Raw genomic sequence first — 16,779 nt, 5'->3', positions numbered from 1 at the left:
TGATTCATGGGTGGGGGCGGAGGTCTGTGCGAGCGGCCAGGACTGCGGGGAATGCGGTGAGGGAGCCACAAGCACACAGAGTCATTCTTTGCGAAGATAATACCCTGGGGGGACAGAAATGGTATGCCCTTGCAGATACTAGTGAATAACAGGAGGCAACACTGGGTCTTTTGTGATCACTGGCCAGTCCCAGGCTGAACCGTGATAGGCCCTTAAACATAAACATCTCCGGTCCTCCCCCAGCTCACCTAATTCACCCGCAGCCTAGCTGCCTCACACTGATAAGGGTGTTGTTGGTGAGCTAGCAGGGATATGAAGGATAATAGAAGGCAAGAAAGAGGGAACAGGGGCTAAAAACCCCACCCACTGTATGATAATGATGGATGAAAAACACATTAAACCGGGAAATCTGACAGAAACTGACACGCAGGGATATGGACAAGGCTGGAGCAAGATGAGAGGGGCGCTGCCATTTGCACAAGCTCAATGCACACAGCTCTGTGCACCCCCCTAAGAATATTGGCCTCCTGGGCCTGGGCCCAGTTCGCCCACCCTACAAGCCAGCCCTGCATGCTCGCAAAGCGTCAAATGGAGGTTATTAGGGTGCTCTTGTAACTTCACATGCACGTCATCCCTTCACGACTGTCTTCGTTAATGTCCCCGACTTCTGTAAATCCTAATTGCGATGTCTAGCCATGAAGGCGGGGCAAACGTCATTCCATACAAGGGTCACCTGGCGACCATTAAGACGTGTCTGCACCCGAGTCTTTCTTCACCATTTCACAAGACCGCAGCGCCCTCTTTACACCTAGGAGGGCCGGTGCTGCTGCTGCCCACAAGGCGATCCCTGCTGGTTATTAAGCAGGTTAAGTGCGATCGATGACCCCACCGCCGCATCCCGCCCCAAGCCCCAGATCGATCCCTCTGTACTCTATTACCAGTGGGAACGGAGGCAGCCATCATGCAGCAGGAGGACAGGTGCATTTGTCTTCTCCGAGGTAAAGCCTGATGCCTGGCCAATAACTACACGATATTTAATGCACGCTTAATATAACTAACTCCCGCCACTTACGTTTTATGTTCTGTTTTATTCACAACATTAAAAATGCAACTTGTGATCCATTCTCCCCGACGAATCAATAATCGTTAGGTAAAAAGTGACTACAATGCTGGGTTCTGCACACAGCAGTGCAGTTTGTCCCTAAATTACTTATGATTTTAAGGGAAGAGTTCTTCTGTGGCAGCTGCTTGTAAACAAAGCTCCAGCGACCCCCACAGGCTTTAGCTACTGATGAAAAAGACGGGCTCATTTTTACCGAAGGACCTCGGTGAGAAGGAAACGTCTTCTTGGCAAAAGGTGTCTCGCGGCGCTAAGGGAGCACACGTTTGCCATGACGGAAAAAGACTACAATCTAGACCATCTGCTGCAAGCGCTGACGTATATTGTTCTCTTTTTCTGCCGTCCCACTTGGACGGGCTTGCCTGCTTTCCTTTAGAAGGAAAAGGTTTGTTATCTTTATGAGGCAATGTGTTTGGCCCCATAAAGATAAGAAATCTTTTACGCAGAAGGATGGTAGACAAGCCTGTCCAAGTGGGACAGCTCAAAAAGAGAAAAGTCTACGTCACCAAAAGTTTTTTCCCAATGGCTGGCCACCGTTTAGCATAGACTGTGACGCCGGCCAATGGGAAAGAGGGGCGGGGCTTAAAGCCCGATACGCAAAGCTAAAGAAAAAACATAAAATCTCGCCAGCGAGACTGCGCATGTGCGCAGGCTCGACCTAAAAATGGTAGTGCTTCCGAAATTTCTTTACCTGTTCTTGCACATTCTTTGGACTCCTCCACTCAAAGAGTGCAAGGTGTTACAAACTCTGACCAAAGCTGAAATTGGCCACCCCTATGTTGAAGGTAACCAATACAAGATCAAATGTGACTACCACTCCTCTGTATATATTCACTTATCTCTGACTACGACATATCACAAAGGAGATGATCTGAGGGTTTCCTGAGGAACCGTAGGATTCCGGCCCCTAACCCAGTTAATCAGATCCCCAGATTTCACAAGATGGGTATTAAAATTGGAATATTGCTGTACGTAGAACAGGTTGGTATCCATGAATTTCAGGCATATGCTACTTAATTTCAAATTTCCACACCAAGCATATTTCAAACCTGCAAAGCATCAAAGGATAAACCCTGCAAGGCCATACCATGGCCCGTGTCATCAGGCAGTTCATGCGGGGTTCCCCAAATTAGCCTGGTCTTGCCCCCCAATCTTTGAATACTGGTGTGAGATTACAAGTGTTATCTCCAGCATGATTATAGGCCAGGTGGAACCACAAGCAATAACAGCTTTGCTGGCCCATGTCAATGGAACCCAATGGTTCACATCTATTTCTGGCTAAGAGCAGAGTTGCAATGAATCAGTGTAGAAGTACAAGAAAGTGATTGAAGGACCAAGCTATACGCAATGACAGAATGGAGGTGTATACAACACTGCAACCCACATACCGATAGGCCCATGGACATATGGGGCTACTCAGGGCTTATTTGACACAAGATGGCCAGGGAGATTTCAGCAAATCAGGAGGGAGACACTGCTAGAGCTACTGGGACTTCGCATATTGGTACTGTGATTACAACACACTAGACATAGTTACATTAGTACAGGCACCCTGCCCCACAAGGTAAAAGAAAAGCAACTGGGCTGATCACAAGATGTTACAACAAATGTTCATGGGGGGTAATGTTTGTTTTCAGCTTTAACATTTCTCCATCATTATTCGTTAGAGATGTAAGAAGGGAAACCACTCTATCGTCCTGCATTCAGGGTATTGTGCACGGCATGATATAGTTGAAGCATATGTAACAGTCACTGTTCGGCTCATTTGTAAATTACTAAACAAAAATAACAAATGATTTGTTTTTCAACCTGGAAAGTGGGTGACAAAGCTAACTCACACTAACTGAGAACTGGTATTCAGAAAGAGGCCTCTCCAGGATAAGTCAAGGACTTTACGGACAAAAACAGGAATTGTAGTGGTAGCTGAGAAGGAGCAGGGATGCCACCTGATGTCTTAGGCGGACTCAAAAAAACGTGAGGGTTTCTATCTGCTGTGGCTATGCAAGTTAGAAACATCCACACAGGAACTCAGTGGTTTGGAAGTTGTGAATTGTGCCTGCCTGCACCAGAACTCTGACTCTCATCAAGCTACTAAAGGCTAAAGGCAGCCGAGAGCTGGTAGTCCTGCTGCGTGACTGGAGGGAGAAGAAGCCTCCCATGCCTTGTTGCGAGTGTTGAACAGGAACTTTCAGTGACTGTGCATATAGAATGAAGATACCATGCTGAAAGGAAGTGTCACTTTGAAAATGAAAACTCTCTAGTGACTGGTCTATTTTTGTCACTTTAGATTTATTTTAATCGTAAAATAGATTTTGGCTTAACCAAATGAGTCTTAGAGTTTTTCTAAGTGGTTTCTTGATCCAAGTGTAATGCATATACTGTTACCCCTAAACACAGACTTCCTGAATTTGGCTTCCATCTTGCTCCTTCACTACTAAGGGGGGTCTTAGAGAAAGAGTGTTAGTCCAACTAGTAGCTGGTTCTGCACAGTGGTGGGAGAAGTTGCCCCACTGGGCCACCCAGCTTCCTACAGAACCCATTTACAGCATGCAAAAAGAAAACTGGGAATTTCCCTTTCATATATTCAATGGGACACTAGACTAAGAAAATAAATTAAAGACCCACTCCATTCTAGTGGAGCTTTTACAACAACAGCCATTTAGAGACAAAGGTTGCCATTTGTCTCTGTTGTCTGTACCTCATTCGAGCTCACAGCTCAAACCTGCAGCAGAGTGCTGAGGGGAAAAAAGCACAATAAAATACGAGCTAACCGAGGGTACACAAAAAAGTAGATATGAAAATCCTAAAAAACGTACATAATAAGCACTAACATGGTAGACATGGAAAACATGAGCAACATGGATCACAATAACCTAAAACTAACTGCTCAATAAGATTTAGGGTAATTCTCCTCTGATGGAGATGTAACATAGGGTCTCATTACATTTTTTTGGCAGCATTCAATTTCTAAATGGCTCCATGGGTTGTTTCAGCATGACAGATATAGGCTGTGTTCAGCTATGATTCTGCCATGCTGTTTTGCAGTGGAGCTTGGTGTCAATGAGTAATGTTACTATAGGACTTGTGAAACAGTTTGCTTAATGAGGTCTAGGCAAAGTTTGTAGAAGTATCATCTTACTTTTCTAACAGAAAAAGTAAGGCAAATACCACAGGGACTGCCTTTTTTCCACTGAAATTTCACATGCCATTTCCAGTGTGTCTCGAATGAGTAACGTTTGCTCTTGGGTAGAGCCTCCAATTCTAATGTGTATATTAAAAGAAGTCCTCCTAACAGACAGAACTAAGATGGGCCTCTTTGTTGCGAATGCAAAGCGTGCACTTGCAATCTAAATATTAAAGTACCAGGCAAGCCATTTCAATAAACATGGCAGTTTTGCTGAAAACATATTTATTCATTCAAACACCAAAACCTGCATTCACAATTCACTCAAGAAAAACTACACATGTGACTGAGCCACAATAAATTAATGACTCCCAGATTTCTTGTAGTCTACGCAGGAGGTACATTGTATTTTAACCATCTAATGCAGTGAATTGCTAAATCTTTTATTGAATTGTCTTACAATTTTTACTTTTCAGAAAAGCTGCAAAAATAATAGCAGGTGCCTAAAAAGCCTATTGCGAATTGTTCTCTAAAGAGGCAACATTTAGTGTTACACGGTCTCTGTCCCATCTTCTCAAATAGTAAAGGTCTCTGTTGTCCCTACTAGTAGTACAACATTGAAGTCCCCCACTCCAATTTCCTCCCCCATCAAATAAGCATTCAGTGGTAGGATAGGGCTAGAGGGCTGTAAAGAGGGTTACCTCAAGGCCCACGCCCATCCTTATATCACTTATCGATTCAAGGGGTGCAGCGGAATTCCATGGCAGAAACAGGAAAAGCCCGACGAAAATTGCTGTGTTGCGTGTTGCAATGATTGGGAGGTCACAAGAATAATAATAATGAGCTCAGAATATCTTTATATAAGCTAGGTCATGTAACGTTTTAGGCGATGACACACCTCTTAAGTAAGGACTGGGATCATTTTGGTTGAGAAAATAATGAGCAGAATCTCTCTTTCAAGCACAGTCATATCAGATTTCATCCCATGCAGCTATACTGTACAGGATTTCTATTAGCCCCATGCAGAAACAATTATCAGGCTGGTTACCCATATTATACATTTTGTTTTCATAGCTTATCTTTAGATTTCAAGCAATTTAAAAATATAATTCATTAATTTTGTTCTGTGATCCATTATCTTACCTTGGCCAGACAGAAGCATGCCATCATTCTTACTCGATAGAAGCATTGCTCTTGCTCAAGTATATCAGTCAGAGCAAGCCTGGATGCAGGGGTGGGAAATGTTTCCAAAGCTAAAATGGATTCTTCTTGTGCAACTACATCACGCTCATAACGTAACTGGTACTGCCACATGAAGTCAGCTTGCTCGAACTCTACTTTCCTTAACACAGACATGTCTGGGTCGATTCTTATCCAGAGCAAAGGCGAGTCCGCACTAAAGAGAAATAAATATTGCGTTTGTGAAATCTCGACAGAGAAAACTTTATTAGAAGATGTATCCACAAACACTCTTAGAGTGACAGGTCGAACATACCACATTCCATAATGCAGGGTCAGAAAATCTGAAGCCTAAATTCAAACAGTACGTTGCACTGCATTGCTAATATCTTCATCTCATTAAAGTTTAGTGGGGTCTTGATTTAGGGGAGTCTACAAAGGCATCAAAGATTCATTTGAGATTGAATCTCACCTTCTGAACTGTGCCTAATGCTGATGAGGTGCAACATGGCTTGGAACTCTATCAACTTCTGTTCCACCCGCTGTGAGTCACCAAGTTTTGAGAATGGAGATCATCTAATGATCACTGTTGATTAATATTGCCATTTTTCACTGGTAGAAGTTTGTTCATTCATCACACATGAAAAAGGTTATTGAAAGATTTGATGGCATCTTTGCAACATAGGGTGTGCCTGTGATCTTGAAATTTGACAACCGCCCGCCCTTCAATAGTCGAGAGTTAAGAATTATATTATTTTTTTGCAAAAACATTGTTACGTCATCCTTTTTCGTTATCAGTATACACAATTATCATAATTAGTATGACATTTTCCACATGCTATAGTTTTTGCTAATAGTCTTTTCATTAGGCAGATTTCAACAATATAAGAACCCCACTCCAAGATGGCGCCCGTTAGGGATAAAGGGCAGCCAGAATTCTTGTTGTATGAAGCCACGTGACGAGATTATTAAGTAGCATAGAACAGCTAGCGGGCGGCTCCGAACTCGAGGAACGTAATGGGCCTTCTTCACATACCCCCGTCTTGTAGCAACATAAAATATTAATAATCATCCCTTTATTTAAATTTTCGGGAATGCCGAGCCGTGAACTACATTGTGACAACAGCAGATGCAACGTGTGTACGCAGGTCACTGACACGCTGTCATGTGACATTGCGCAGTGGTTAACGGTGCTCTGAGCGGATATATAAGGAATCCCTCTGGTGGGACAGCTTATCCATACTCAGAGGGGTATCGGAATTGAATGGCGACAGGGCGTCCATTAGAGGGGTGAGTGCTATACACAATTAGGCGCGATGCCAGTAGAGCTAAGGTAACGGTATTAGACCCCGACAGGTCAGACCTGCCATAGCCGAGTGTAGGAAGCATCTCACTGATGAATATATGATATTACCACGATTACAAGTTCCACGCATGGCATTACCACGCGAATTTTAGTTCGCAAGTGGCTTTACCACGCTGGAATTTGCAACGAAGGATTATACCACGCATTTTAACGTCCTTTAAGCACAAACGATAAAGATTAATTTCTTACCTGACACCTTCCTGTCTTTCACCAGCAGCCCGTACTTCAATTCACCATCGAAACAAGCGTCAAAACACGTCTACCAAAACTAAAAAAGGACTGCTATTTTCACGTACACGGCACGTCTTTGGGGGAGGCACTTTCCTTTTTCTTCGGTGGTACTAAAGTTCATTTTTTTAATTTAAGTAATCCGCTCCTTTGTTTGTTTTTTGGGGGGGAGACCCCCCCAGCCCCCCTCCGAGCCCCCCCCCCAGCCCCCCAAGCCCACGCCCCCCCCTGCCCCCCCACCCCCTGCCCCCCCAAGCCCACGCAGAACGACTTGAAGGAATACCACGTCTCCCCCCCAGCCCGTGGTAAAGACGTCGTGGAAGGTACCCTCGTTGTAAAGACGTTTGCGTGGTAAGTGTCACGTGGTAAACGTTATTAGTGGTAATGCGTTCGTGGTAAATGATGTTTCCCCTCACTGATATCACAGCCTAACTAGTAGATATCAGTCTAAGAAGCAGTTTTTCGGATTCTTAATTTCACCCCCAATCCACCATAGTGGATCATAGTGAGGCACAGTTTCAATGCGCTTAAGCATTTTCTCCCGACAGGCAGTCCTTAGCTTGAGAGCACGCAGAGGGGACGTTTTACCTGATACGGGCAACTTGAAAGCGGGGCGAACTCGAAACGCGTATGCACGCAGTGACTGTGAGCACAGAGCAAGCAGAGCGGTCTTGTAAAGTAGACTTGATAGCAAATCACGTATGTGTTCTCACATATAGGTAACGGAAGATAACCCTCTTCACATTTGTGAAATCTACGACAACAAAAAGAAAGAGATAGAACGTTTTTGTAAGAGGACAACCAGAACAGCGTAAAGCCTCATAGCAAGCAATAGCTGGTAAGAACAACCAGTCTTTTTTTCTTGGTCCTTTTCCTCCTCCTATAATTCCCTAATGTCATGTCAACACAGTCATCAGTACCACTGTTATAAGACATACTTATGTTTTTTAGGAATCCTGTTCTCCAAGATGATGGCCCAGAACTAGATCAAAGTAGTAGGGAGATGCTGGATTGCGATCTGACTCTGATCGAGATTAAGATAGCGCTTCAGGAACTAGCAGCTGGTAAGGCGGCGGGTCCTGATGGGCTCCCCGTAGAAGTATATAAATGCTTAGAGGAGGAAATTGACCCAATATTGTTGGATTTGTTTACTGGCATAGTGTGCTCGGGCTCTATCCCTGATTCCTGGAAAGAGACAAATATTGTCATATTTCACAAGAAAGGCAAACCCAAGAATAGTCCAGGTTCGTATCGACCGATTTCTCTTATTAATGCGGACACAAAGTTATACTCCAAGGTGTGGGCGAAAAGATTGGGGGGGATCATCGGTCGCTTAGTATCCCCGTGGCAGCATGGGTTTGTGCCAGGTCGAGGCACCACGGATCATATAAGGCGAGCAATAGCATTGTTCGATGCCCATGCTGTCACGGGAGGAGACATGGCCATGAACCTCCTCGACGCGGAGAAAGCTTTAGACCGTGTGACTTGGGATTGTTTGTGGGGAATCTTGGCCGGAAGAGGTTTTGGGAATAAGAGTATAAGGGCAATTAAGGCGATGTATAGTGATCCGGTGGCTAGGGTAATGGTTATGGGCCAAAGCTCAGAAGAAATAATAATTAAAAGAGGGACGCGTCAAGGATGCCCTTGCTCCCGATTCTTTTTTCGCTGTATATTGATCCCCTTATTCAAAAAATGTTATTGTCTGAACAGATTACTCCAGTGACACTGAATGGCTACACGACTAAACTTTTGGCTTACGCTGACGACCTGGCAATTATAACAACGGCCCCCCAACAAGCTATGGTTGAGATATGCCAGCTGGCTAAAGATTTCGGTATACGGTCAGGGTATCGTCTGAATGAGGAAAAGACACAAATCATATGTACAAGTAATATTAATAAGCTAGATCAAAGATATGTGGAATCAGCGGTGTATCTGGGGGTAAGGGTGAATGCCAATGTAAATATGATAATTGCGGATAATTACATGCCACTGATAGATTCAATCACAAAGGAGCTTAAGAGGATAGATATATTGCACCTCTCACTGATTGGTAGGGTAAATGTATTAAAAATGACCATGTTCCCTAAACTCCTGTATTTATTCCGGGCCATCCCTTTGCTGTTGGAAGAATGGATGATCAGGAAAATTGAAGCAATGTTTATCCGTTTTATCTGGCAATATGGGAAAATTAGGAGATCAATTGCTCACATGTCCCTACCATTTGAGAGGGGTGGTTTGGAGATGCCTAATATCAGGTTGTATCATTGGACATGTCTTTTGGTTCAAATGAATGTATTGTTTCAATATGATCTGGAAACAGTAGAATCCCAGCCAGGTAACCAGGTGCTTCCCTCCATCTTCGAGCTCTTAGTGGGTAGCAAAGCAACAGGGTTATTGATCTGTGAAATTGACCGGAAGTATTATAAGAGGGCCAAATACAAGATACTAATGGGGGCATGGGGAACTTGGAAATCGGTAAGAAAATTTTTGAAAATTCCAAAAATTCATGTTAACATCGATCTCTGGAAATCAAGTATCTTTGCCCACCTAGGCCAAAATAGAAATAGCCGTCTTTGGTGGGAGTTGGGAGTTAGGTGCCTAGGGGATGTTATGATAGGCAATGAGATTCTTAGTTTTAATGTTCTTCAGCAAACATTTGGGCTCCCAGCTAGCCAGTGGTTTCTATATGGGCAGATTATACAAACTATCCGCTCATTTAGGCCTAGGGTATCCCTTATGCTGAGCAACCCAATAGTAGAATATTTGAAAAGGGGAGGGAGTAAAATTGGAATCGGGTATAAAAATCTCCAACAAGAACTGGAGGATGATATGGAAAAAACAGAAACTACCCTAGCTCAGAAACTTGGTGATCCAGATGTGGATTTAGATCTAGCCCTAGTTTTGAATAAGAAGATCTTTAGGTCCTCAAATTTGAGGGCCCAGCATTATAAGACCCTTTTTAATCTATATTTTACACCAGCAAAATTATTTGCCTGGGGGGTTAGAGATAATGATAGGTGCCCCAGATGTAATATGGGTCCAGCTGATCTCCTCCATATGTTTTATAAATGTCCGAATCTAACACCGATTATTAGTGAGATACAGCTATTTCTGGAGGGGCTGCTAGAACAAAACATCGTTCTATCCCCTGCCGTTGTTTTAATAGGTATTGATGGCAAACTGAGAGCAGAAGCTGGAGTTGAAGCCTTGGTTTTTATTTCAGTGGCTATATTGCGTCTATTAATTTCCGCTGGATGGAAAGATCCTACAGCACCTACATTTCAGCAGTGGTTAACTAGGCTATTAGGAATGCACAATATCGAGGAATGCCTGTATGATTTTAAGGGTAAGAAAACACGAGAACTGGGCAGAAATATATGGGCTCCTGTTAAGAAATGGAGGGTGTCCAGACAATGAAAATATAAAGGCGTAATAGGAACTGCTTATGGTGTATGATTAGCCTATCTATGCCTACTGCAGTATTTTTCTCTGTAACCCTGTTTATCTAATTTATGGTATTTATCATCTATTGCTGTATTTGTATTTACTGTATGTATCTATATTGTCCATTGTATTTATTCTGATTGTGTAATGAAATGATATCTGTAATGTTTTTTTTTTTTTACCTCTTTTATCCGAAACATCTCAATAAAATAAAGGAAAAAAAAAAAAAAAAAGGAATCTTCGTGGTCAAGCATATGGGACAGGAGACACACCACATACGCCCTAAAGAGATCCCATCAATATTAATCTATGCCGTGAGAGGAACTCTTTGAGACATATACCTATGGTAACTATAGACACACAACTTCAAAAAGTAGTCTTTTTTCTGGATCTTGAGTAACACTGCAAGCTAATATAGCCTGTTTATATGATATCATTCACAGAGAAGATAAGGCTCTCAGCATATGGAGTCAGTGGCCATACAGAAGACACAAAACCTTAGAAGGCCCTGCCTTTTGCCTGCACAGTCCCGGTTGGAGCATTTCTCTTAGTTCCCCACCAGGTATTAAACCTCAATGTATTAGATCATACAGCAGTAGAGGTATAGAAGGTACAAGAGAGGGGAATTGAGACCTAAGATCGAAGTAGGTCACTATCACCCAATAGCATTTAGCTATTAATATTGGATTAAAAAACTGTTTTTCATACCTAGTCACCTATTGATCAGTTGCTCAAATCGATACAAGGTATGCCTCTAAGCAAAGAAAAGGGAGGTATTGAGAGTGACACATCCTTTAATTTTAAAGTTAAACTTCACCCTAATGAGCATGTAACCTTCAATATACTGTAGCTCAGGGTTCTGTATGGGATTTAAATTAGATATACCCATCAGATTTTAATGGCATTCTATATAAGTGCCATTCTTGGTATTAGGAGGTGACGTATATCATTTTTTTCACATCTTTCTCACATTTCCTTCACTCTTTTTTATTTCCTTTCACTAAGGTGAAGGTTTCCATGACACGCATTAACACGAGTATTCATTTGTTTTTAAAGACACTGTAGAAGGAGCAATGTAACCAAAATCTCCTTGGGGCATGTAACCTTCAATATACTGTAGCTCAGGGTTCTGTATGGGATGTAAATTAGATATACCCATCACATTTTAATGGCATTCTATATAAGTGCCATGCTTGGTATTAGGAGGTGACGTATATCATTTTTTTCACATCTTTCTCACATTTCCTTCACTCTTTTTTATTTCCTTTCACTAAGGCGAAGGTTTCCATGACACGCATTAAAACGAGTATTCATTTGTTTTTAAAGACACTGTAGAAGGAGCAATGTAACCAAAAACTCCTTGGGGCAAATACAAGTATTTGATAAAGTAATATTTAATTGACAAAGAAATAAGAAAAACAAAATGGACAAGTAATTAAATAAATATCTGTTTTGTTTTTTGTTTCCCCACTACTCCCTACCCTTGTAGATCCCCCAAACTTGTTACCCGTCACAAACAATTACATGTAAATCTAAAGGTCCTGATGAAGATGGAGACCATTGATACTGTCCATTGAAACTTATGTCAGCCAGAGAGTTTGACACCCCAGACATCAGCACAGCAATCAAGGGTGAATGATGCCACCCGGCTTTCTATCCATCTGTGCATGCAGTGTTGGTCTGGGGAGTAGTATGGTAGTGTGAGTATGCTAGTGATATGGCTGCGGATCATTTGAATGAGGTATGAGTGCAGGGGATTGTTGTTGTTTTTCCTTTTTCTCTTTTTTGTTCATTCTGTATAGTAACAGTTTGCATATTCCGAACACAAATGTAAAATTGTATTGTGATTGTTGCACAAAATGAAATGTCGCTAAAGTTAATTTAAATTTTTTTACAAATGTGTTTTCAAAATATTAAAAAAACAAAAAGACAAAATATAATAAAATATGAAATAACAACTATCAAAGTTGGTTTGTGGAGAGTAGTACTTTAGCATGCCCCATGTTTGGAGTCTAGAAAGCCACTGTTAGAGAAATAGAGGTCGTGTGGGAGAGTGTTCTTGAAATTATATTAATTACTTTCTCAGTCATCACAACTTAAAGCATCAGAAAAGTACTCCTCTTTGGCCCCAGGCCAATGGCCTGGTAGAATGTTTGAGTAGTACTTTACAGAAAGCTGTGAAGTGTACTGCATTAGAGAAGCTCGACCTCAATGTTGTTTTGAAAACCACTCTTTGATCTTACCAATTGACCCCTCACTCGAACACAGGAGAAAGCCCTGCAACCTTAATGTTTAGGAGAGCAATGACAACCAAGTTACATACAATGGACCAACCTCAGATAAAAAATTGAGAAAGATATTTGAACAGAAGATTCTGATCGCAAACAGAAAATGAAAATCTATGCTGACAAGCGACGTCATGTGAAAGATATCAATTTCAAGAAAGGAGATCGAGTCCTAATTTGACAATCCAAAAAAACTAAAATCTGATGTTCCTTTCGAGGCAGAGCTCTTTACTGTCACAACCAGCAAAGAACACATGGTGATTCCCCAACGTTCTGGGGAATCTCTTAAGAGAGATTCTTCGCACTTTACACATGTAGCTCATCACTCACCAAACATCTACGTCATCGGAGAGACTGGGTCCAGACTGTTAATGACTCTGCTCACCGGATTTTGTTTAAATCACTGGTTCTCTCCTTTCGTGCGACCCATCAGCTCGGCCCTGCGTACTTGAGGAAAAGGTTTACCTTATATGTCCCGAACCGCTGCCTTCGCTCGGCCAATCAGTGCCAAATGACTGTGCCTAGATTTAGGTACTCTAGACTAGGAGGCCAGTCTATCTCTGTTAAGGCCTATAGGGCCTGGAACTCTCTTCCTCTGCATCTTAGGGTTGCCCCGACTGTCACTGCCTTCAAGAAAGGGCTGAAAACTCATTTGTTTCATATGATCCTTTAATTGTCAGCTCTTTTTTTCCACTACCTTCTGCAACCTCACACTCCGCGCCAGGATACTTGCTAGTAATGGAGCGCGATATAAAAGTTTTTATAACATAACATAACATAACAACTGCTGTTGTTTCCACCTCACCAATGCAGATCACTGACACTTCGACTGCCAGTTCCCAGAATCCAATAACCCAAACAAGACGTGTGGTTCAAGCGTCACGAAGGCTCATTGAAGAGTTATAAGTTCACAGGTATTTGTAATTATTTGTGTATTAATATATTCATTTATTTATTGTAAAAAGTTGTAACTTTTTATTTAACAAAGAGGGAGATGTAGTGTTGTGTAAATAAAGAATGACAGAACTCTTTTGGTTCCTGATGGGCTCCGTAGACCTGTGATGTAAGCGTTGAAGGGTAATAAAGTGAATGCAGGTTTAGAACGTGAGCGTCTTGCTTACAGACTAAAGAATAAAGACATGTATAACTACTCTCCATGTGGGGCCTAGTCATTGATGAGTACCTGGGCTAGGTAGCAAGCTGCAGTTGATTCCATCTAGAGGCCATAGATGATGGGAGGCAGGATGAATCCCCTAGAGCAGTGTTTCCCAAACTGTGGTCCGCGGACCCCCAGGGGTCCGTGACACATTCCCAGGGGGTCCCGTAGGCAACAGTTTTAAAAGCACAGAAACATTTCTTGTATAATTAGCAGCTTTCCAGCAACAATAAAAGTGTCAAGAGAATGCCAGTGATTAATGTACCTGCTGGAGTTGAGGAGAGTTTTCTTCAGTTTCAGCTTTGATTGAACTAATGTAGCACAGAGGGTTAATGTGCCTACTGCAAAGAATGTGGATCTTGCATCTTAAAAATCAGTATTTTATGTGCATAGGTTCGTGGTTTCTGCTTTTGTCACAGAGATTATTTTGTTACTGTGTACTTCATAAGTGACAATCGTAATCTAGCAGAGGGACCTATAAACTGTGATCAAAGAGCCGCTTGCAAACTGCATGGTACCAGTTAGTAACTTATATTTTTTCCCAGGTATTCATTATCCTGATGCTGCTAAAAAGATTTATTTGGGTGGAAATACATTTTTAATGTTAAAGTCAGTGCTAGCCACTGTGTTATGTTCTGAATCCTGAGTTTGTGCTTTTCCAGACCGGGCACTCTTTAAACATTTTATATACACACTGATTTACATGTATGCTTCAATGTCTCTATATGTGTGTGATGTAAAGTGCTCTGACATCCTACAATGGTATGAGAGATGCTATAAAACAAATGAAATACATGTGACAGAGGGGCTAATACTTCAATATAAAATACTAAGCGCCAGATGTACAATCTGTTTTTATATGCGCGAACGGGTTCGCAAACCCGTTTATGCATGCAAAAACCTATTGAGCCATGTACATAGCCTGTTTCGCGAGTCGCAATTTGTTTGCGACTCGCTAAATAGGTTTTGCAACTTGCTATTTGGAAGGGGCATTCCCTTCCAAATAGGGAGTCTCAAAACCATGTACAAATGTTTTGCGGTCGCAAACCAGTCGCAATTACCACCTACTTCAAGTAGATGGTAATGCATTCGCAAATGGGAAGGGGTCCCCAGGGGACCCCTTCCCCTTTGCAAATGCATGCAAAATTATTTTTTAAGGGCAGGCAGTGGTCCCAGGGACCTCTGCCTTCCCTTAGAAAATGAAACGAAAACGTTTCATTTCATTTTCTTTTCTTTTTTTAATGCATGGTATACAGGCTGCATTTTATTTTTTAAACTGCTTTATTTAAAAGCAGTCCGAAACATGGTGGCCTGCAGAGCCCAGCAGGCCACCATCCCTGGGAGGGCTGGCATTCCCAATGTGCTTGAAAATTGCGAGAGGCTCATTAATATTAATGAACCTCGCAATTTGCGACCCCATTGGGAATCCCAAACAGTGTTAACCACACTGTTGTACACTTCATTTAGCGACTCGCAATTTGCCACTCGCAATGTGTCGCCAATTGCGAGGAGCAAAATTAACTGGTCGCACATCTGGCCCCAAAATCCTTAGTACTTTGAGTATTTGTTTTGTGTGCACACCTGTGTATTTTTTTCGAATTACTGTTTTAATTTAGAAATTTAACTCATACAAATTGCTTGGGGGTCCCCGGCTTCCAGTGGTGACTCAATGGGGGTCCTCAGGAGTCAAAAGTTTGGGAACCACTGCCCTAGAGAACCGGAGTTGGTTACAATCAGGGCATAGGTGGATTTTGAAGCAATGAATACGGTAAGAAGAGGTGAGGACGATAAACAGTTTTGATGAAGAATGAGAGTGAGATGTCTTCCTACGAAGAGACTTTGAGGTAGTAAACCCCCCCCCCCAGAAATCCTCCCTCAGTGACAAGAAGAGAAAATAGATGTGGTGAACAAAAGGTCAATCTAATGAGAACAGACTTAAAAACAAAATCAGAAAGAGAATGGGCACTGCAGAGTCACCGAGGTAGTGAGTCACAGAGGAGGTAAAATCGCTGAAATTCTGTACAGTGAAAGCCCAATCTGAAAAGAAACTGATGGCTGCAAGGATGGATGAAGAAGAAAGAACAGCAAGAAACAACATTTGATTGCTTTGGTGCATAACTCACATAGATCCCAATTATAGAAATAGTTCTTGAGGACTGGATTTGAAATGTACTAAACCAAAGGCCTTATTTTTTTCAGTGGAGCAAGCACATAGTGCCCCAGTGCTGCCTCCTCATAATTTCTCCTCTCTATCCCTGCTCGTGTGTACTATGGGTGCCTGTCTACTATACTTCAAAGACAGTTACATCATACATAAAATGGCACAGCCCTGTCTTGTATGAGAACATGAGCACAGTACTGTCCACATACTTTGCCTTAGCAGTGCATAAACATAGACACAGTTTTGTTGCACAAAAATGATCCCCGCAAGAGAGAGCCTTTGTAATATCTGATGCTATTCTCAGCCTTGCTCATAGGGCAAGTCCTGGCATTTGTAGTTCATGGAAGAAGTGGGGGAATGGTTGGATGTCTTCCAAAAGATGGAGGCAGAAAGGAGACTGACTTCTAGTGACATTGATGACTTTGCTGGTGAAAAGAGGACTGAACAGATTAAAGTTGCGAAAGTGGCAGACTTGGTGGCACAGTGGACAGCTCATAGACTGGGACATGGAAAGAGCAGCTGACTGTAGACAAAATACTTTAGGCTGGGCTGAATTTGAGTAGTCGTGCTACGCAAAGCTCTGCGAAATGGTAAAAAATCTCCGCAAGCATGCCGAGTTCCGTGAACACGTAGAATTGCCTGTTCCACCCGTTCGTGATGCGTTTTTCCTGTTTGCGAAGCTGCGGAATTAATGGCAATTCCGCTTTCTCCGC

At 42.3% G+C, this 16,779-nt stretch overlaps 1 protein-coding gene across 2 annotated transcripts in view; it reads right to left on the bottom strand.

The window, feature by feature from the left end:
* TAF2 (TATA-box binding protein associated factor 2) overlaps positions 1 to 16,779 on the bottom strand; it is a 658,862-nt gene that overhangs the window by 380,105 nt on the left and 261,978 nt on the right. For both annotated transcript variants that reach the window (XM_078686838.1, XM_078686839.1), the window contains exon 16: positions 5,388 to 5,640. In XM_078686838.1, coding sequence (XP_078542964.1) covers positions 5,388 to 5,640 — 253 coding nt within the window. The remainder of the gene's footprint in view (positions 1 to 5,387; positions 5,641 to 16,779) is intronic.

This window comes from Lissotriton helveticus, chromosome 4_1 (assembly GCF_964261635.1).
Source record: "Lissotriton helveticus chromosome 4_1, aLisHel1.1, whole genome shotgun sequence".
Taxonomy (NCBI): domain Eukaryota; kingdom Metazoa; phylum Chordata; class Amphibia; order Caudata; family Salamandridae; genus Lissotriton; species Lissotriton helveticus.
The sequence above is the reverse complement of the archived record's forward strand: the minus strand, read 5'-3'. Positions and strand labels throughout refer to the sequence as shown.